The following is a 23,181-nucleotide window of genomic DNA, read 5'->3' as shown; positions in this document are numbered from 1 at the left end:
GAATTGATTTACTAATTCATTGGGATTTTTGCAATAGTAATGAAACGGCGTTGGTCTGTGATTTTTTTTTTCTGTTCCTGGGCTATTTTCGTCAGATTTTGGTTTCAGTGTTTTATTTGGTGTCAGCCTTAATAAAATAAACTGGCAGACCGCCATTTTTCTCTCTGCTATGGAAAGTTTAAAGAACTTAGTACCTTGAAGGTTCTGGGCTTGTACCTTCTCAGAGAGAGAATCTTGGTTTATTGGTCAAAGTCTATTTTATGCTCTCTCGTCATTTATTTTTACTGATATCTTTCTCTTAAAATTTGTTAGTATATTTTCAACTCTGGTTAGTTTATTTCCTTTCAGTCTTTAATAACATACATTTAAGGTATGAATTTTTCTCTATATGTTGTTCTGATTTTGATATATATTTTAATTTTCATTATTTTCTAAATCAGATTTTAGTTTGAATTTCTATTTACCCTGGAATTTCTTTCTTTTTTTTTTTTGAGACAGTCTCACTTTGTCTCCCAGGCTGGAGTGCAGTGGTGCCATCGCAGCTCACTGCAGCCTCCACCTCCCGGGTTCAAGTGATTCTCCTGCCTCAGCCTGCTGAGTAGCAGGGATTACAGGCGTGTGCCACTATGCCCGGCTAATTTTTGTATTTTTAGTAGAGACAGGGTTTCACCGTGTTGGCCAGGCTGGTCTCGAATTCTTGACCTCAGGTGATCCACCCACCTTCGCCTCCCAGAGTGCTGGGATTACAGGTGTGAGCCACCTCACCCGGCCAATTATTAAGGCATATAAAAACATGAGTGAATTTTATGTTTAGACTTGGACCCCATTCCCAAGATACCTCATTATGTATATACAGATATTCCAAAATTTGGAAAAATTTGAAATCTCAGCCACTTCTGATCCCAAGTGTTTCGGATGAGGAGTAGTCAACGTATACTTTTTTGTGTGTGTGTGTTTGTGTGAGACAGGGTCTTGCTGTTGCCGAGGCTGGAGTATAGTAGCACGATCTTGGCTCATTACATCCTTGACCTCCTGAGTTCAAGTGATCCTCCCACCTCTGCCTCCCAAGTAGCTGGGACTACAGGCACGTGCCACCACACCTGGCTAGTTTTTGTATATTTTTTGTAGAGATGGAGTTTCACCATGTTGCCCAGGCTGGTCTTGAACTCCTGAGCTCAAGGGATTCTCCCCGCTTGGCCTCCCAAAGTTCTGGGATTACAGGTGTGAACCACTGTGCCCAGTGCAGTCTGTACTTAAGAATATTTATTCTCTGCTGAGTGTGCAGAGTTCTAAATATGTCACCTAAATCAAATCTTTAAAGGTAGTATTCCAATCCCTAATTTTCTTTCTTATTTTTGCTACCTAACTTGCTGTTTTCTGAAAGTTTTGTGTTAAAATGTCCCAGATGCCGGAGGGTGATGCTAGCTTATGGCCATTCCTGTTCTATGAGTACCTAGGGCAAGAGGCCTGAGGTGAAATAGCTCAGAGTTGTGCTTCCCCAGGCAAAGGAGGGGGCTGGGTGTGTCCTTTCTGGGGATAGCCAGTGATTGGTCAGCCGGGCCCCTCATGTTAGGTGGCTGATTGCCTCTATTTGTCTGCCAAAGACTGGCTGATTCTCTCAGCTAGCAGTAGGTTCAACTTCATCCTGGTAAGAAGGGTACGTAGGCTCAGTTACTACAGTATGTGCTTGAGGTGTAATCTTCTAGGGCTGTTTGCGTCAAACAGCGTCAGGGCTGGAGACTGACTTCCAGCAGGTGGGTGATTTTAAGGCCTAGAAAGGATGTGGATAATTGTTGATAGCATCCAGCCCCTAGATACTGATATCCTTTGTGTTGAGCATGTCTGAGGCAACAAGATGAGAGGGGAAGTGGAACTGGTAGTTGCACATGGCTTCCCTTCAAGGGTTGTCTTTAATAAATTGAAGAATAGCAAAACATCACATTATTTTGGATAATTAGTTTACCGAATTCCTTCCTTCCTTCCTTCCTTCCTTCCTCCCTCCCTCCCTTTCCCGTTCCCTCCCTCTCTCCCTTCCCCGTTCCCTCCCTCTCTCCCTCTCTCTCTCTCTTTCTTTCTTTTTTTCTGACAGAGTTTTGCTCTTGTTGTTCAGGCTGGAGTGGGCAGTGGCACCATCTCGGCTCCCTGCAACCTCTGCCTCCTGGGTTCAGGCATTTCTCCTGCCTCAGCCTCCCAAGTAGTTGGGATTACAGGTGCCCGACACCATGTAATTTTTTTTTGTATTTTTAGTAGAGACAGGGTTTCACCATGTTGGCCAGGCTCATCTCGAACTCCTGACCTCAGGTGATCCACCTGCCTTGGCCTCCCAAAGTGCTGCAATTACAGGCGTGAGCCTGGCCTAGTTAACCAAACTTCAAAAAATACTCGTATGTGGTCAGTTCCTCAGTATCTGGCCAGTGGAAGAGGTGAGAGACGTAAATAGTGTGAAATACTGAGCAGCACACTAAAATGTTGTGAAATACTGAGAAGCATATAATTTTTTTGAATGATTTTCTTTAGATATTGGAACGTGAGTGTATCAGACATTTGTCGATTTGTAGAATTTCATTCTACAGATAATATAGTATCACCCTCAAGATATGACTGAGTAATGCAGGGATGAGAGGTAGGGTAGTGCTTTACTTTTTCTTTTCTGTATCCCTGCTTAGAATTTGACTAAAATCCCGTGGTAAAAGTAAACTTAGAATTTGACACAATACAAATGTCAGCTTAAAGGTCTATTGTCTGTGTTTGATGTTTGAAGGAAACCAAGTGTGAATCCAACAAAGGATTTAAGAATAGGTGATAAGGCCGTGCATGGTGCCTCACGCCTGTAATCCCAGCACTTTGGGAGGCCAAGGTGGGCGAATCACGAGGTCAGGAGATCGAGATCATCCTGCCTAACATGGTGAAACCCCATCTGTACTAAAAATACAAAAAATTAGCCGGGTGTGGTGGTGGGCGCCTGTGGTCCCAGCTACTCGGAACGCTGAGGCAAGAGAATGACGTGAACCCGGGAGGCAGAGCTTGCAGTGAGCTGAGATCACACCACTGCACTCCAGCCTGGGTGACAGAGCGAGACTCTGTCTCGGAAAAAAAAAAAAATAGGTGATAAAATGAAAGAAAGATTTGTTGTGGTTAATCTGCCTGGAACAAAGGATTAGAAATTGAATTATCTATTTTTTTTTTTTTTTTTGAGATGAAGTCTCTTTCTGTTGCCCAGGCTGGAGTGCAGTAGCACGATCTCAGCTCACTGCAACCTCTGCCTTCTGGCTTCAAGCGATTCTTGTGCCTCTCAGCCTCCCAAGATTACAGGTGCATGTCACCACACCCGGCTAATTTTTGTATTTTTTGTAGAGATGGTGTTTCGCCATGTTGGCCAGGCTAGTCTAGAACTCCTGACCTCAAGTGATCCACCCGCCTTGGCCTCCCAAAGTGCTGGGATTACAGGCGTGAGCTACCACACCCGGCTGAATTACCAACGTACTATCTTTTGGCATTCGTTTTTTGAAAATTAGCTTTTGAGAACCTACTGCTTGATAGTTTCCTTCTGATTATTCTTGATTTTTTTTTTGAGATATACCATGAGCATTTAATTTCAAGGTTGAAAACTTAAAAGTAAGCCAGTTTTTCATATTCTTGTAAGACGTTTGAAGATTGCTTGTGTTAATGTCTTCACATAACTTATTTTCATTTATTGACATTATGTTTCTACAGCTATTCATTAGAACACACAGTGCAATTTCTTAACTGTGTTCTTGAAGGGGACCCTGTAAAAACAGTTGTAGCCCAAGAGTTTGTTCACCAAAATGAGAATATCACATCTCATACTGGCCAGAAGTCTAAAGAGAAAAAGGTATGGAGTTACTAATTTTTTTTCTATAAGGGTAGATAATTGCATATAAAAATGTAATTGGTTCATTGAGTATAATAATTTAATGATTATTTCTCACCATTTTGACTAGACTGGAAATTTAACCACCAGTGGCATATTTGGCTTATAATATCTGTGCACTCAAAATAATGAATTTATAGCTGATGCTTTTCTTCGTGTGCATGAAAAACAGGCACTTGAATTTCTGCAACTTCTGTATACTCTGACACAGTAGAGTATGAGGTTTAATTGAATAGCAGTAATATGATGGGTCTTGAATATAAACATGTGGGCAGAAATATTTAGCCTTTTGGGAAAGTGCCAAATTTTTTCCCTAAGTGGCTCCTCCATTTTATATTTCCACTAGAGTTGTATGAGGGTTACAATTTCTCCACATCCTCACTGACACGTATTATTATTTAACACCTGTCTTTTTTATTATAACCATTGTAGTGAGTGGGAATACCCAGGATTTGTTTTAAGAATACCCAGGATTTGGTTTAATCAGATGTGGTAAGACATGGAGACATGGAAGTGTCAGAAAGGAAGTTTATCATACTCAGAGTTCTGGAAAAAGGAGGTATGGATTGCTACCCAAGGCCACATGGGGAGCCAACAGGATTGGTCAGGAGGCAGAAGGAGTAGGGGGAAATGTGGGCAAAAGCCTGTATTTTGGTTTCTATGGGAAGGAATCGGTAAGGTAGGGTAAGCAGGTTTAGGATTGGCTAGTTTAAATAATTTCAGTAGGCTCTGGGGCATAGGGACTTCCCCTGGTTGTCTGGTACTTGGGGCAGGTGGATAGTGCCCGGAGTGGGAGAACCCCATTAAAGGAGGAAGTTGGAGGCATAGATTCCGGATTGGTTGGTTTGCAAATGAAAGGCATGCTCCCAGACAGGTGTTTGTTATCTCTAGGAATTAGCTAAACCTGAGGAGGTTGTGAGAGTGGATGGAGATGAGGGGGCAGAGGGAGCAGCCTCTCTAGTGTCTCGAAGGCTGCAAAAATGCCATGGTTAATACAGAAGTGGTATCTTATTGTGGTTTTGATTTGCATTTCCTTGATGACTGTTGATGTTGAGCATCTTTTTATGTGCTATTGGTCATTTGTATACCTTTGGAGGAATGTCTGTTCATATCCTTTGCCTATTTTTAAATTGGGTTATTTGTCTTTATTGTTGAGTTGTAAGTGTTCTTTATATATTCTAGATACAAGTCCCCAATCAGACATGTGATTTGCAGATATTCTGTCCTGTCCATAGGTTGCTTTTTCACTCTGTTGTTTCTGTTGTGACACTGAAGTCTTTTAAATTTGATGTAATCTAGTTTGTCTACTTTTGCTATGTTGCCTGTGCTTCATTGCCAAATCCAATCTTATGAACTTTCCTCCTGTATTTTCTCTAGGAGTCATAGTTTCAGGCCTTTCATTTAGATCTTTAATCCATTTTGAGTTAATTTTTGTATATGTAGTGAGACAGAAGTTCAAGTTGATTCTTTCGCATGTGGATATCCAGTTGTTTTGTACCATTTGTTGCAAAGACTGTTCTTTTCCCATTGAATTTTCTTGGCACTTTTGTTGAAAATGAATTCACCATAATTGTAAGGATTTATTGTTGTACTCCTAATTCTATTCCATTGATCTGTATGTCTATCCTATTGCCAGTACCACTTATCTTGATTACTGTGGCTTCTTGATTACTGTGGCTTTCTAGTAAGTTTTAAAATTGGGAAGTGTGAGTCTTCCAACTATGTTCTTTTTTTTTTTTTTTCTAAGAGATTTTGGCTATTCTGGTGCCCTTGGATTTCCATGTGAATTTTAGGATTAGTTTGTGAATTTCTGCACAGAAGCCAGCTAGAATTTAGATGGGGTTTGTGTTGAATATGTAGACGAATTTGAGGAGTATTGCCAATTAACAATATTAAATCTTTCAACTCATGAAATGGAGTATCTTTCAGTTTATTTAGGTCTTCTTTAATTTCCTTCAACAATGTGTTATAGTTTTCAGAGTATAAATTTTGCACATCTTTTGTTAAATTTATTTCTAAATACAGTATTTTATTCTTTTTCATGCTATTATAAATGTAAATGGAATTATTTCTTTTGTTTGTTTTCTTTCTGGTCTGGAATTACGCCCTTTTTAAAAATTTACTTTATTTTTTGATATTACTTTTAAATTAAAAAGAGATGAGGGTCTCGCTATGTTGCCCAGACTGGGTTCAACTCCTGGGCTCAAGCAATCCGCCCACCTCAGCCTCCCAAAGTGCTAGGATTACAGGCTTGAGCCACCGCACCTGGCCTGGAATTATTCATTAATTTTATTTTTGGATTGTTTATTACAAGTACATAGACATGCAGTTGTGTTTTTTGTATTAATTTTGTATCAGCATTAGGCTTTTTTTTTTTTTGAGTCAGAGTCTCACTCTGTTGCCCAGGCTAGAGTGCAATGGTGTGATCTCAGCTCACTGCAACCTCTGCCCTCTGAGTTCAAGCGATTCTCCTGCCTCAGCCTCCTGAGTAGCTGGGATTACAGGTGCCTGCCACCGCGCTCAGCTAATTTTTTGTATTTTTAGTAGAGATGGGGTTTTACCATCTTGGCCAGGCTGGTCTTGAACTCCTGACCTCATGATCCACCTGCCTCGGCTTCCCAAAGTGGTGGGATTACATGCGTGAGCCCCCACGCCTGGCCTAGCATTAGGCTTTTTTTTTTTTTTAACAGAATTTTTTTCTTTTTTTTTTTCTTTGAGACAAGAGTCTTGCTATGTCACTCAGGCTGGAGTGCAGTGGCAGGATCACATCTCAAGTGATCCTCCCATCTCCCCCTCCTGAGTAGCTGGGACTACAGGCACGAACCACCACACCTGGCTAATTTTTGTATTTTTTGTAGAGGTGGGGTTTTGGTTGCCTAAGCTGATCTCGAACTTCTGGGCTCAAGTGATCCACCTCGGCCTCCCAAAGTGCTGGGATTACAGGTGTGAGCCACCACGCCCAGCCTTATTTTTAAATTTTATTTTATTTTACAGAACCTTATCATCCTGCAATTCTTATTAATAAAACCCCTCAGGGGTAAATTATATGCTCCCTTTTTTCTTTGAATGTTTCATTGTCAGTCAGTTGGTATTTAGGACTTAGGTAATTTTGATTTTCATTTGATCTGTTAGTGCTACCACCGATGCCTTTGCCCAACTGGAAAATATGCCGCTGTCATGGATAGATAGATGCAATATATTATAAAATGCAGAGAGTGTACACAACATGATTATGAGACCTTATGGGCCAAATTGGCAGTGAAGTTACTTCTCCCTCCTGATAATATGCAAGGCACTGTGAGTCATTATGGTATTAGGGGGTGATAAGAAGGTATGCTTGCTCAAAGTGGGAGATGATTGGAAATGTAATCAGAAAGAGAGTTTTTGTGAGTTATGTAAATGTTGGCCAAAATGTAAACTTTAAGTTATTCTGGGAATTATTTTTGCACTTATTCTCTTAAATTATCATCTTTAGTTTCAAAACTCAGACCACCAGTGAACAATTTTTTCTATTGCTTTGGTTCCTTTGAGTCATGATCCTCCTCTCCCTGGCGCTGGTGGCGATGGCTGGAGTTGGGCTGGGGGCGACCGGATGGTGGCTTTACCTCCATTTTGAGACCGGACTTGCCTCTTCCAACTCAGAGTTTAATATCCCTAATTGTATTTTGATAATTTTAGAGAACTCTTCAACATCTCCTAAGAGTGGTTAAAGAAAGGGTAACCTTAATGGCATAAAAAAGTTAATGATAGTCTATAAAATGCCTGACTTATAAGGTAGACACCAGGGAGAATCTGTTTCCTGAGGGGAGAGATGAAAATATACGAGAGCCCAGTTTTCACATGAGTTTTGTGAAGGTGTAAAGCGTGAGTTTTTTTTTTTTAAACTTTCTGTGTGTGTTACTTATTGTTTAATATCTTATAGCCAAAGAAATTAAAAGAGACTGAAGAAACACCAAGCGAACTGTCTTTCCAGGACTTTGAGTACCCAGACTATGATGACTACAGAGCAGAGGCTTTCCTTCACCAGCAGAAGAGGATGGAGTGCTACAGCAAGGCCAAAGAAGCATATCGGATAGGGAAGAAAAATGTCGCCACCTTTTATGCCCAGCGGGTAAAGTGGAAAAATGATTATATATTTTTTGTTTGTTAGTTATAATAACTAAATAATCTTGAAGCAGATAACACCCGTATTGTGACTAGATTAAGTTATTCTGAGGAACGTAGTAGTTGTATAAGTGACATAAATAAGGTATCCTAAGAAATGTATGGTTCTGAGAATTTCATCTGCTGTTTTGAGCATTTGAAATGCTCAGTTTCTGTGGTTGTTTTGCATTTACTGCTTATGTGAATTACGGTTTGTTCTGACAGTCCCTATTTCTGGCAGCAGAATATTAATATTGGCCATCTCAATGAGATTAAAGGGATTTTGTGCCTTCTATGATGTTTGAATTTTTAGTAATATATCACTTTCATAGTAGAAAAATAACATTAAATTTTTTAGGGAAGTAAAATTTCTTTTCTTTTTTTTTTTGTGAGATGGAGTCTCGCTCTGTCGCCCAGGCTGGAGTGCAGTGGCCGGATCTCAGCTCACTGCAGCCTCCGCCTCCCGGGTTTACGCCATTCTCCTGCCTCAGCCTCCCGAGTAGCTGGGACTACAGGTGCCCGCCACCTCACCCTGCTAGTTTTTTGTATTTTTTAGTAGAGACGGGATTTCACCGTGTTAGCCAGGATGGTCTCGATCTCCTGACCTCGTGATCCGCCCGTCTTGGCCTCCCAAAGTGCTGGGATTACAGGCTTGAGCCACTGTGCCTGGCCAGGGAAGTAAAATTTCTACTTGGGCTCATTTAACATGGTATTTATAAGGAACCTGCTTTTCTTTTCTTTTCCTCCCCTCCCCTCCCCTCACCTTTCCTTTCTTTTCTTTCTTTCTTTTTTGTAAGGTCTTGCTTTGTTGCCCAGTTTTGGAGTATAGTGATGCAATCTCGGCTCACTGTAGCCTTGCCCTCCTGGGCTCAGGTGGTCCTCCTATGTCAGCCTCCCAAATAGCTGGGACTACAGGCACGCGCCACCATGCCCAGCTAATTTTTGTATGGGGTCTTACCATGTTGTCCAGCCTGGTTGCGAACTCCTGAGCTCAAGCAATCCTCCCATCTCAGCCTCTCAAAGTGCTGGGATTACAAGTGCAAGGTACCACTTCCAGCCAGGAATCTGCTTAACTTTTTATGTTTGCGTTTCCATATGGGTTACTTCTTTGTGATTGAGCAGAGAAGAGTATCAGACTGCTATAGGCCTGCGAACCCTAACAGTAGTCCTTGGGGGATAGCTTCTGGGGTAACTACAAGATGTTGAAAGTGAACGCCAAGACGAGACCTAGCATTATCAAAGGATACACAAATAATAAACCAGTGGTTCCATCTTGAGATGGTGTATTAGAGTTCTCTAGAGAGACAGACCAGTGGGATATATGAAAGAGAATTTATTAGGGGGAATTGGCTTTCACAGTCACAGAGATGGAGTAGTCTCATAATAGGCCAGCTGTAAGCTAGAGAACCAAAGAATTCGATAGCCTGGCTTAAAGCCAGGAGTGTAGCACAGTCGAAGTTCAAAGCCTCAGAACCAGGGATACTGACTGCAGCCCCCAGTCCAGGGCCAAAGGCTCAAGAGCCGCCGAGAGGTAGCTGGTGCAGGTCCCACAGTCTAAAAGCTGAAGAATGTGGCTGGTGCAGGTCCCACAGTCTAAAAGCTGAAGAATGTAGAGTCTGAATTCCAAAGGCAGGAGGAGAACATCTGCCTGTTTGTCCTAGCCAGCCCCCAGCTGCCCACATGGTTGGTGCCTGCCCGCATGGAGGGGAGGTCTTCTTTCTGTCCACTGACACTCAAGTCAGTCTTCTCTGGAAACATCCTCACAGACACACCCAGAAACAGTGCTTCACCAGCCATCTAGGTATCCCTCAGTCCAGTCAAATTGATACCTAAAATTAACTGTCTCATATGGGGGATCTTGTTAAGTTTCCCACTTTTACGACTTTTGGTTCAGAATATGTTAGAAAGAATGACTCTAGTTTAAGGATTACATTATTTTTTATTTTTATTTTTGTTTTTATTTTTTGAGACGGAGTCTCGCTGTGTCTCCCAGGCTGGAGTTCAGTGGCGCGATCTCGGCTCACTGCAAGTTCCGCCTCCCGAGTTCACGCCATTCTCCCGCCTCAGCCTCCGAGTAGCTGGGACTACAGGCGCCCGCCACCACGCCCGGCTAGTTTTTTGTATTTTTAGTAGACACGGGGTTTCACCATGTTAGCCAGGATGGTCTCGATCTCCTGACCTCGTGATCCACCCGCCTCGGCCTCCCAAAGTGCTGAGATTACAGGCTTGAGCCACCGCGCCCGGCCAGGACTACATTATTAATTCACTGAAATTTACCTAAATTTTGGTGCATTCTTATATATTAAACTCATTGCATTATTTAAGATTTTAGATTTATTATTCCCTTTTTTTCCCCCTGCCTTTTATTTGGGGCACTGTTAACTTCCTCATCACCCAAGTAGCAAATATCAAAAGTGTCCCTTGGTGATGTGTTTATGATTTAGGGTACTCTTCATGAGCAGAAGATGAAAGAAGCCAATCACCTTGCTGCCATAGAGATCTTTGAGAAAGTCAACGCCTCGCTGCTGCCACAGAATGTTTTAGACCTCCATGGACTGCATGTGGATGAAGCTCTAGAACATTTGATGAGAGTTTTAGAGAAGAAGACTGAAGGTAGGACTGTGGAAATCACAAGTTTTCAATAGAATATATGTCTTTGCTTATATTGGTATAACTTGCAAATTCAGGAGAGTCTGAATATGCAGGCTGAGAATATCTGTGCAACATTTGTAAATGTTTGTGTTATTCTTCAAGGATTCTCACTGGTATGATGATTACTATTTTCTTCATTTGTATTCCTGTGTTGTATTTATTAGAGGGAGGGCATGGTGTAATCTGTGAATCCTCTCTGTGACTTATAAATGAGACCTTTCAGGAATATTACATATCTTTGTCCAATAGACATTTATTAAACTTAATAGATATTTCTTGGATTTCACTTTTTCAGTAGATGTTTGATAAAATACAGAAGATGTAAATAAGGTAATAGGATACTCCTGCCTCAGTAGTTTTTTTTTTTGGTTTCTTTTTTTGAGACATAATCTCACTTTGTTGCCCAGGCTGGAGTGCAGTGGTGCCATCTTGGCTCACTGCAACCTCTGTCTCCCGGGTTCAAGCCATTCTTGTGCCTCAGCCTCCCAAGTAGCTGGGATTACAGGCAGGTGCCACCATATCCAGTTAATTTTTGTATTTTTACTGGAGACGGGGTTTTGCCATGTTGGCCAGGCTGGTTGTTGAACTCCTGGCCTCAAGTGATCCACCTTCCTTGGCTTTGCAAAGTAAGCTACTGCACCTGGCCTGACCCTAGTATTTTTTTTTTTTTTTTTTTTTTGGAGACAGAGTCTCGCTCTGTCGCCCAGGCTTGAGTGCGATAGTGTGATCTTGGCTCGCTGCAAGCTCCGCCTCCCGGTTTCACACCATTCTCCTGCCTCAGCCTTCCGAGTAACTGGGACTACAGGTGCCCACCACCACGCCTGGCTAATTTTTTTGTATTTTTAGTAGAGTCGGGGTTTCACCATGTTAGCCAGGATGGTATCAATCTCCTGACCTGGTGATCCACCCGCCTTGGCCTCCCAAAGTGCTGGGATTACAAGTGTGAGCCACCACGCTCAGCCTGACCCCAGTAGTTTTTAAATTGAATTTTAGAAATCTTGGAGAAAATCTAGAAAACAATAAAGATTAGAAAAGAGGAACTTTAAGAACCGTTTAAATGCATTATTATTTAGTCCAGAGAGAAGAAAACTCTTCAAATATATAGAAGTGTCGTGAGAGAATATTCTCTCTATAGAGGTTGAATTAATCGTGTTTTGCTCAATGAATATTTGGTTATCTTCTGTATTCTAGGCATCAAGGATAAGGTAGTGAAAAAGACACACAGTCCTTGTCTTTATTGGAGTTTATTGTCTAGTGGGGTATACCATCTAGTAGGGTAGATAACAGTGACCAAATAGTTACATAAGTAATTAGCATTGTGATAAGAAAATACAAGTTGTGGCCGGGCTCGGTGGCTCACGCCTGTAATCCCAACACTTGGGAGGCCGAGGCAGGTGGATCACCTGAGGTCTGGAGTTTGAGACCAGCCTGGCCAACATGGTGAAACTCCATCTCTACTAAAAATACAAAAATTATCCAGACATGGTAGCATGCACCTGTAATCCCAGCCACTTGGGAGGCTGAGGCAGGGAGAATTACTCTGTAGGCAGAGGTTGCAGTGAGCCGAGATCGGACCCCTGCCCTCCAGCCTGGGCAACAGAGTGAGACTCTTTCTCTAAACAAATAAATAAATGAATAAATAAAATAAGAAAATACAAGTTGTATTTAGAATAAATTCTAAAATCCCTACGTAATGTCTCTTGCTTACCTCTCCAGTCTCATCCTGTGTTTTTTCCTCCTTTTCTGTGTATTTAACTACACTGTCAGTCTTGACCCCCGTACTAGTTAGACTCCCTGTTCATAACTTCTGACAGTACTCCTGCCTCTCACAATGTTTATAAAAAGCTTATTGTATAAGTGGTTATTAAATGTCTGTCTTTTTGGCCAAGAATTGAGCCAGTGATGATCATGTTTTTTCTTCAACACTCAAAAAGTTTTTGAATAAATGACTAAATAATGTTAGGTATTACTCTCATTTTTTTTTTTTTTGACAAATAAGATAGTTTATATTGAAAGTATGCAATGTGATGATTTGGTAAATGTACACATTGTGAAGTGATTACCACAATGAAGTGCTTTAGCACATACATCACCTATTATTGTTACCATTTTGTTTGTGTGGGATGAGAACACTTATGACTTACTCTCATAGCAAATTTCAAGTATATGATATAGTGCTATTAAATATAATTACCATGCCACACATTAACTCAGCAGAATGTATTCTTTTTAGAACTGAAAGCTTGTACCCTTTGACCAGCATTTCATTTCCTCCTGTCTATTCTGGCCCCTGGCAACTACCATTCTATTTTGTTTCTATGTGTTTGGCTTTTTTAGGTTCCACATGTAAGTGAGATCATACAGATTTGTCTTTCTGTGTCTGGCTTATTTCACTTAGTATAATGCCCTCCAGCCACATCTGTATTGTTGCAAATGGCAGGATTTTCCCCTTTAAAAAATTTTTTAAATTAAATTTTTATTAATTTTTATTTAAAAGAAATAGGAGGTCTCAATGCGTTGCCTAAACTGGTCTCGAACTCCTGGGCTCAAGTGATCCTCCCGCCTTGGCTTTCCAAAGTGCTGAGATTACGGATGTGAGCCACCACGCCTGGCCTGAGCCACTGTGCCTGGTCCCCTTTTTAGTGTTGAATAATATTCCGTTGTGTCTGTATCACATTTTTTAAATCAATTTATCCATTGATGGACAATTAGGTTGTTTCACTCCAGCCTGGATGACAGAGCGAGACTCTAAAAAAAAAAAAAAAAAAAAAAAATTGAAAAATTAAAAAATGAAATGGAAAGTAGTCAGTATTGTTAAGTATGTGGATAAATTGGAGCCCTCATATATTGCTAGTGTAGCCACTGTGGAAAATTTCACTAGTTGTTTGAAAGGTTAAACATATAATTAACCATATGACCCAGTAATTCTGCCCCTAAGTATGTACCCAAGAGAATTAAAAACACAATATGTCTTTACAGAAACTTGAATATGAATGTCTGCAACAGCCAAAAAGTGATAGTAACCTAAAAGTTCATTAACTGTTGAATAGAGAAACAAAATATGGTAAATCCATACAATGAAATTTAATTTAGCCATGTGGAGAAATGGAGTACTGATAAATGCTACAGCATGGATGGACCTTATAAACATTATTCTTTGTGAAAGATGAAGACAGATAAAAAGCCGTATGTTGTATGATTTCATTTTTACCAAATGTTCTGAGTATGTAAATCTAGAGAGACAAAAATTAGATTAGTGGTTGCTGGGACTGGAATGGTGAGAATATGGGCAGTGACTGCTACGAGGCACAGAATTTCTTTGTGAAATCATGGAATGTTCTGGAATTAGTGGTGGTGGTTGCACAACATGATGAATATGCTAAAAACCACTTAATTGCATATTTTAAAATGGTTAGTTTTATGTTAATTTTATCTCAATTTTAAAAATTGTAAGAATTAAAAAAGAATTAATAATTTGCCTCAAGGTAACACTTGGTCAGATCCAAGATGCAGATCCTTTCTGGAGCCCAAGGCCCATCTCTAGTGCATGCTTCCACCCGTGGTAACCTGTAGTTACTGTCAGTCACCACCAGGTGGCAGTATTGTTGAATAGAAATGAATCCAGTGGAAGATTTGTGGCTCTGACCTGCATTACTTTTTGTCGTAAGATTAAGGAATGTTAAAATCGAAGATGAATTTTTTTAAAAAGAGAGACATCTGGACCTTATGTCCCTTCTGATTGAAATATGCACTGCTACCTATGAATCATTTTTGCCCCCAAATCAAATGAGGAGCAGATCAAACCTTTAGAACTGACTACTGTTTTACAAGGATTTACAGGGGACAGAGGAACGTGTTAAACAACACCATGGGGATACACTCAGCAAAATCCAGATTGTGAAAATCTAGGACAGGCTGGGTGTGATGGCTCATGCCTGTAATTCCAGCACTTTGGAAGGCTGAGGCAGTCAGATCACTTGAGGTCAGGAGTTTGAGACCAGCCTGGCCAACATGGTGAAACCCCGTCTCCATTAATAATCCAAAAATATTAGCTGGGCCTGATGTCTCAGGCCTGTAATCTCAGCCACTCGGGAAACTGAGGCAGAAGAATCATTTGAACCCAGGAGTTACAGGCTTCAGTGAACCGAGATCATCCCACTGCACTTCATCCTGGGCAACAGACTGAGACTCCGTCTCAGAAAAAAACAAAACAAAAAAAAGGAAGTCTAGGATAAATGATCCAATTTTTTTCAATAAACTGTAAAGAAAAACACCAGGGGAGGGGAAACTTTGTTACTTAAGAAATATATCAAATAGAATGTATAGACTTACTTCAAATCTTGATGCCAACAAATCACTGTAAAAACATATTTTTGAGATAATTGGGGGAAATTTTTGGAAATTAATGATATTAAGGGACTTTTATTAATTTTATAAGATATGATGGTGCCATTATAGTTACGCTTTTTAAAGGAGTGCTTATCTTTTATGAGGTACGTACTGAAATATTTGCAGTTGAAATAAATCTGGAGTGTGCTGAAAGATGAGTTCAGTTTTTTCAAAATGAGTTCAGTTTTTTCAAAGGTGTTAAACAGCAAGAACAGCCTGTATTTGGGAAACTAAACATATACATTAATTCATGCAACAAACATCTTTTGAACTCTTACTTGAGGCATGTGAGTCAACTAGAGAATATTTTCATAGCAATAAATGAACTATTAGCAGGTGATAATGGTAGAAATGATTGACCTAAGTGATAAGGGGAGCCATAGTGAAGAGCATGAGTTATGGTTAGAGATTTAGTTGGGCTTTTTCTGTAAGTAAAGTTTTTCTTTTTGAGATGGGAGTCTGGCTCTGTTGCCCGGGCTGGAGTGCAGTTGGTTGTGACCTTGGTTCACTGCAACCTCCACCTCCCAGGTGCAACCCATCCTTCTAACTCAGCTTCCCAAGTAGCTGGGACTACAGGTGCATGCCACCATGCCCTGTTAATTTTTATATTTTTAGTAGAGATGGGGTTTGTCATGTTGCCCAGGCTGGTGTTGAACTCCTGAGCTCAAGTGGCCCACCTTCCTTAGTCTCCCAAAGTGCTGAGATTACTGGCGTGAGCCACTGTGCCTGGCCAAAGTAAACTTTTATATGTAATATAACATTCATAAAGAACAGTGTCCAAAACTATAGGTATATAGTGCAAAAACTTTGTAAAAAGCTCGTAAAAAGGTTTTATACAATATACCTAGAATTTTGTGCACTGTGAATACCTTTGTGAAACTAGCACTCAGTTGAATTTTGAACAACATATTGCTTGAAGTAATGGATATGGATTAGAGATGGGGATCATAAACAGACAAGGAATTAGAAATGCAAGAGCAACATATTCTTTTAAAATTCCAGGCTGATACCATCTTGGAGATTTGATACTTGAAAAACCATTTGTTTGTATTCTATTGGCGTATTAGGACAATTTAATAAGCAGGCCATGGAATGTTTATATTGTGTGTGTGTATTTTCAATTTATTAATTCATCTCATTGATAGTTTTTGTTGTTGTTGTTGTTGTTATTCTGCTACAGCTTTTATTAGTTTTCAGGATTTATATCCTTGATTTTCACAAGGTCATTTCCAAAGTGGAACTGCAGTATTTTAGGAGGCTGTGACTCCTTTGATGTTTTAAGAACTATCTATTAGAAAAAGTTTGTTAACAATTGATTATCTTTAACAGTAAGACTGCAATCTAGCTGTGATTAGTGGATTTGCTAATAGCTATTACTGGAAGATAATCTATAAACTAGTTGCCATCATTATCCCTTTTTCCTGATGAGAAAATAGGTACAAAAGAAACTTAAGTAACTTGTCCATGTTCAAACAGTCATTTAGTGGCAGAGCTATGATTCAGAACAAAGCTTGATGGCTTTAGAATATTTAATTAACAGGGTTGTTGTAAAGATTCTTAGTTAATAAATATAAGCCACTTAAAGCAGTATTTGACTCCTTTTGTGTAGTAATTATTAGGTATCATTAATGTTATTATTGCCATTATCATTATTTCAGGGACAGAAATCTCTTTCCCCATAAAGGAAGAAGTCCCACTTAAATCTTTTGATGGATAGATTACAATGAGGCTATGTGTTTTAAAACACATTAATTTGGGGGCTTTTTGAGATAGCAAATCTATCTTACTGTTTTGAGATGGCAAACCCCAAAATCCTCTTGGAAACAATTTCATGTACTTGAGTAGCTAAGGTTTACGTTTTCTACTGAGAATGTAAGATAAATGAATTTTAACTCCCCTAATTTCTGTTGTAACAGAATTTAAGCAGAATGGTGGGAAGCCTTATTTGTCTGTGATTACGGGGAGAGGAAACCACAGCCAGGGAGGAGTTGCTCGCATCAAACCAGCTGTCATTAAGTACCTCATAAGCCATAGCTTCAGGTGAGTGTAGATTTCTGTTATTGATAATGGCAACTGCCCATATAGAGCTATATCAGAGATTTCTGTGAGTATAGATTTCTGTTTTTGATAATAGCAGTAGCCCTCATATAGCTAGGTAAATAAACACTAATAGCATACTCAGAACAATCTGTTAAAATAGTTAACGAAATTTAATCATCTGATTTCAGCCACAGATTCATGCTTAAATTATGATATAACTTTCCCTGCTGGATTTATGTTGTCTGGTAAACCAGAAATAAGGAAAAATGTGTTTGTTGCCGATAATCATCTGATAAAACTTTCATAAATTTAAAGTTCTAAAAGAAAATATGTTTATTTGATAATATGCAAAATAATTAGGTAATATGTATCATATTTTAAGATTTGCTATTCTTCTTTAGAAAGGAAATAAGTATTTGTGGATTTTGGATGGAATTGGGTGGCTTCTATTGAAATATAGTTATAATTTAGGTACATTTAAACTTTAGCAGAAATATTCCATTTAATATGAATGTATTTGTTTTCATAAGTTAAATGCCATTAATGACCTGTGTTGACAAACATGAAATGTTCTTTTTCATTAAGTGATAATTTAATAACAGAAAATGACAAGAAAGTCAAAGATGAAAAATCTGTTGATGGATAGATTTCCTGCAGATGTGTATCATTAACTCCTACCCACCAATTTCAGTGTAGCATATTTATTTTATGCCATGTAATAAGATGTTATTTGGCTACATTATTGAAAATGGTAGCATAAGTTATGAGCATAAAACAGGTGACACATCAGAGTTATTTTTATAAAAGGAGTAGTTAGACTGGAACATTATCATGTTGAGATTAATTATCTATTTTAGAGACTAGTCTTCCTTTAAATTCTTTACGGATAGAGCTGAAAGCATTGCATGGCCAGATTAATCAGAATTACCTGATATATCAGAGATTTCTTCTTGGTGCTTTCATGATGCACCAAAACTGTATTCTTCCTACAGCATACTCTTTTTCATGAAGGTAAAATTCAGGCCTCATGGGTTTTGACAAATCTTAAGTTATACTAACTACTAAGTCAGGAGCAACCCCCAGCTTTAAGATTGTATTTGTTTTGACCGTAGATAAAAGGAACATAAACCTAGATGTTGGTCTTGGATATTGACTTAATAAGGGTTAATACTTTGGTAGTAAATATTATATTAAGCATAGGTACTTGGAATTGATTACAAGGTATATTCCTTAGCTAATTTGAAATTTTCATCTTTAAAATAACTCTTTTCTCATTTCTGCAGGTTCTCTGAAATTAAACCAGGGTGCTTGAAAGTCATGCTAAAGTAAAATAGACGTCCTTGAATTAGAAGTATGAAGGTTTGTAGGTTAAAATTACTTTTATTTGCAGTAATTCAGTCAAGTCTACCCTAAAGGTGTGTTTTATTATAAAGAATATTCAGTTATGAAACAAAAAAATTATGTTTTTGCAAAATCCAAACGAGTTTAATTTGCTTTTTTACTGAATCAAATGCAAATGTTACCTGTTAAAAATATTACAGAGAAATTTTATTGATTACAAAATATCTAAGAAAATTATCAGCTACAGTTTTAAAGTTTAAAATGCTCTGATTGTTTCTCAGAAAAGGTTACCTTCGTATTAACTGTTGTGTGACATTTAGTAATGTCCTAAAAGTCTTCTGTGAGAGGTATTTAAAGTGCTTTGAGACATGATTCATGCCCCTCAAAGGGTGGTATTAAAAGAAGAAAAAGACATAGTAGTGGGTAGTAAAGAAAAAAAGGAGATCTAACAAAAACACTTGAATATTTTTTATTTTCAAAACTAAACACATAAAATGCTTTTATTTTGCCATATCCTACAGGAAGGAAGACATGCTTTTGCCCTTTTTTCTGCTTTGTATATGACCTTCATCTTTTACCTTTTGTTCTGTTCTTCTGTGTGCATTTTATAGGAAGAAAGTTGGGTCTGAGATTATATTGTAATTTCATACTTTCTATAGACAGAAAAGTTTTCAGAGAAAAAGAAATGATTAAATATCTTCCAGATGTTGCTGCATTATCAAAATGCTTCTAGAACTGTCTGTATAAGTGGTATTTCAGACAGTACTAAATACTTATATTTTATTTTTGAGGCATGTAATTTTAAAACTGCAGTAGCTTAAAATTCTATTAAACAAATGTAGAAAATATTTTGGTTATAATTGGCCTGGTGCGGTGGCCCACGTCTGTAATCCCAGCACTTTGGGAGGCTGAGGTAGGTGGATCACCTGAGGTCAGGAGTTCGAGACCAGCCTGGCCAACATGGTGAAACCTAATCTGTATTAAAAATACAAAAATTAGCTGGGTATGGTGGCATGTGCCTGTAATCCCAGCTATTTGGGAGGCTGAGGCAGGAGAATTGCTTGAACCTGGGAGGTGGAGGTTGCAGTGACCCGAGATCAAGATCACACCACTGCACTCAGCCTGGGTGACAGAGCAAGACTCCATCTCCAAAAAAAAAAAAAAAAGAAAAAAAAATATTTTGGTTATAATCATAAGAGGAATCCTTACAATTTAAAATATTTTCACTTTTGTTTTGAAAAAGAGCCAACTTTCTCAAAGGAAGCTTTCATTAACTTCTGTCGTTTGGTTAGCTAATAAATTCTGTTAGTATGCAAGTTAAACCTGTGTAAAGAAGGTTATAATATGGTAAAGTGTAATTTTCCAATATGAGACAATGGCTTAAATTTGTCTTTGGAGATGGAGAATATTTTCAACATATATAATTTTAACGAACAGTTTTGTTGCTTTTTGTTAAGCTTAAAAAAAGAAATTTAGATCAGGAATTATAGGATTGAGCTGGTACCAAAAGAATCCTGAAGTACAAAATGGTTTTCCGAAAGAGCAAACATTTCAATGAAAATAAAACCCCAAAACATTTTTTTATATATCATGATTGCATGCTTTTAAAATAAAGAGGCTTATCATTGAATTTTAGTTCCATAAAAATAAAAATACATGTTTATTATTTAGAAATGGTTAGTGACTGGTATTGAAGTATTGTTCACACTTAACGTTTGTAATAATTTGTTTAAAGAGTGCCAATAGTTTAGCACACTTTTGTAGTCTCTAGAACAGTTCTATACATTAAAAATAAAGCAATTCCTTTAAACAACTTACTATAAAACTATAATTGTTAATGAAATAAGATATTCCTATGTGTAAATTAGTATGATTTAAAAGTATGAAAAACAATGTTAAAATGTGGAGTTACTGGAATGTGTGCAGCTGCATACTAACTCTGTGTTTTTATATTTCCTTACCTGGTTTTAAAAATCATCACTTTTGGGCACTTCAGCTAGACTTATTTCAATATTATAATTATGATTAATGAAGGAGCAGTCAAAAGAAGTAGAGGTGTGGTATTTGTGGGCAGAACTCAAATGAAAAAAGCTATATTGTTTACTTGTTTACTTTATCAATGTTAATATTATGCCTTATTTTGATAAATCATATATCTTAATCATTGTTGATAAGTATATAGGCAAAGTTTGAGCATCACGTATTTTTATGAAGCTGCTTAATTCCAAATTGCCTCCCACGCCACTATCTAGCATAGTTTAAGAAACACATAATTTTGAAAGAAAAGTTTATAATCCCTCCTTTCTTTTTTTTTTGCCCATTTCTAAATCCTGTATGCCCGAGGTAAATATAGTTTGGGGATTATAAAAGATTTCTCTATTACCCATTTCTAAATCCTGTATGTCAAAGATAGTTTAAGTTTTCATGTATTGATGTAGGTTGAGTATCCCTAATGAGAAAATTCAAAATCTGAAATGCTTCAAAATCTGAAACTTTTCGAGCACAGATATGATGCTCAAAGGAAATACTCATGGAGCATTTTGGATTTTACATTTGTAGGTTAGCGATGATCAACAAGTAAATATAATGCACATGTTCTAAAATCTCCCCCCAAACCCCAGCAATCCAAAACACTTCTGGTCCTAAGCATTTTAAATAGGGGATACTCACTCAATCTGTATATTTGTGCCAATACATGACTCATTAGAATGATTCTTTGTAAACTTAATATTTTAAAAGTACAGCACTTCTATAGTTTGGAAGGTTTCAGTAATAATTATATTCATTCAGTAGTCTCTTACCATTATCTCCCAGATGGAAAAAGAGAACTAATGTGGAAACCCCAGACGGTGTCCAGTTGGACCAGGGCGACATTAGACACTTAACAGTATTTTCAGTCTGTCTGTCTCGTTATTCCAATGAGCGAAATGGAAGTGGTTTTTTTTTTTTTTTTTACATTTATTGGCTCTTCATATTTCTCTACATTATTTATAAGTTGCAGTTTCTTCAGTTGGTTAGTATTTCCATACTGTTTGCAATTTTATGGCCTTTAAATATAGGACATATTATATAGTAGAAATTTTGACTTTAAAGCATCTTGAGTAGTATATTTTGAGAAGAAAAGCTATACTGCTCTTCTGGATGGTTTCCATCCTTTATTTAGGTCTTTTCTTTTTGAATTCAAGTGTTTTGTATGCTTAGAAAGTGGACATGTATAATAGCGAGATTGGTTATTTCTGAGCTGGAAATTGGAAACTTTTGAAACTCAGGAAATTGCTCTGACAATGTTTTAACTGCTCTCAATTTAAGAAAATGACTAAATGTATAAGAAAGACAAAAACCACTTGTGCTGTTTTTTCCAAGTGCTTTTTCTAAGTGCTTTTGCATTGTGCAATGAGGTGAAGTTTGGTAATTTTTCTGTGAAGTAGTTAAATATTGCTAATTTTTATTTCCACGTAAAGAAAACAGATTTAAATGTTTATGTGGCCAAAAAGTGTCATTTAAAAGGTAAAGTAGTTTGTGTAGAATGTATGTACATGGTGCTTATTTTTAAAATGTGATTCAAGTTTACAGTATTACTTAATGCTTCTTTACAGAATTTAATAGAGAAACAAGGCTAGAACACATCTACAGCCTGAAGAGCCGTTTATAACTTCATATTATGTGATGACAAAGTTCATTATTTTCCTTAAAGTTGAGCAATTGACTTTTATGGTCCAATGATGAACTTATTACTAATAAATGATTGGATTAACTGTGAGGCTTCTCATTAAAATACAATATTGCAGCTATCAGTTGGAGAATATATTATAAAATTTTCAGACGGTATATCAGAAAAATGTTTTTATTTGTACTGTAAAGAAAATGTAATTTTGCTGTTAACTCTGTACTTTTTAAATTGAAAATGTTTTATAAATTTGCTTTTAAAATTTCTTATGAAGCCATTTGCAAATTACATACTTAATTTAATAAAATACTTTAGCCACAGTCCAGTGTGAGGAAATCTTTCATTTGATGTATTAGGGTTAGTGGTTTAACTATTTTAAAATATTTTTATGTGTAACTTTGTAATTTCAGGGGGAAAGTGTCATAAAAATTTTATTTCTGTACCACAACTTTTCTTCTAGTTTAAACTATTTTCTGTAGCAAATAAGAGTCCACTTTTGAACCAGATAAATGGATTAGCTATGGTTTCTCTCCTCACACCCTGTATCTTTTGACTGACATCAAAATTAAAAATTGTATCTCTTAGAGGCCGGGCGTGGTGGCTCATACTTGTAGTCCCAGCACTTTGGGAGGCTGAGACGGGTAGGTTGCTTGAGGTCAGGAGTTTGATGCCAGCCTGACAAACATGGTGAAACTCTGTCTCTACAAAAAATACAAAAAATTAGCCAGGCATGGTGGTACACACCTGTAATCCCAGGCATGAGAATTGCTTGAGCCAGGAAGGTGGAGGTTGCAGTGAGCCGAGATTGTGCCACTGAACTCCAATCCAGCCTGGGCAACAGAGTGAGACCATCTCAAAAAAAAAAAAAAAAGACTCTCTTAGAGACTCAAGTAATGCTTTAAATAATATTAATGACCTTTGGACTTAATATTTGAGTCCAAAGCAGAATAATTCACTCATTTCTCAAAGACTTAAAAACATTTATCTAACAAATATTTAGAGCACTTGTTACTGGGGTTACAGTGTAAATGCGATAGAGCTTTTATCCAGAGTTATA

The 23,181-nt window shown here is 37.9% G+C and overlaps 1 protein-coding gene across 10 annotated transcripts in view; it reads left to right on the top strand.

The window, feature by feature from the left end:
* Window positions 1–22,444, top strand: part of N4BP2 (NEDD4 binding protein 2) — a 97,872-nt gene extending 75,428 nt beyond the window's left edge. For 3 of the 10 annotated variants that reach the window (XM_031664649.1, XM_031664643.1, XM_031664645.1), the window contains 5 exons: window positions 3,715–3,853; window positions 7,815–8,003; window positions 10,480–10,648; window positions 16,993–17,116; window positions 18,400–19,386. In XM_031664649.1, coding sequence (XP_031520509.1) covers window positions 3,715–3,853; window positions 7,815–8,003; window positions 10,480–10,648; window positions 16,993–17,116; window positions 18,400–18,445 — 667 coding nt within the window. In that variant the 3' untranslated portion in view covers window positions 18,446–19,386. Of the gene's footprint in view, window positions 1–3,714; window positions 3,854–7,814; window positions 8,004–10,479; window positions 10,649–16,992; window positions 17,117–18,399 lie in introns of those variants that run through there. The other 7 variants (XR_004182804.1, XM_031664644.1, XM_031664642.1 and 4 more) reach the window with 7 other exon arrangements.
* The last annotated feature ends 737 nt before the right edge of the window (window positions 22,445–23,181 follow it).

Source organism: Papio anubis, chromosome 3 (genome assembly GCF_008728515.1).
Source record: "Papio anubis isolate 15944 chromosome 3, Panubis1.0, whole genome shotgun sequence".
Classification (NCBI taxonomy): Eukaryota; Metazoa; Chordata; class Mammalia; order Primates; family Cercopithecidae; genus Papio; species Papio anubis.
This window is presented reverse-complemented; position numbering and strand designations above follow the sequence as displayed.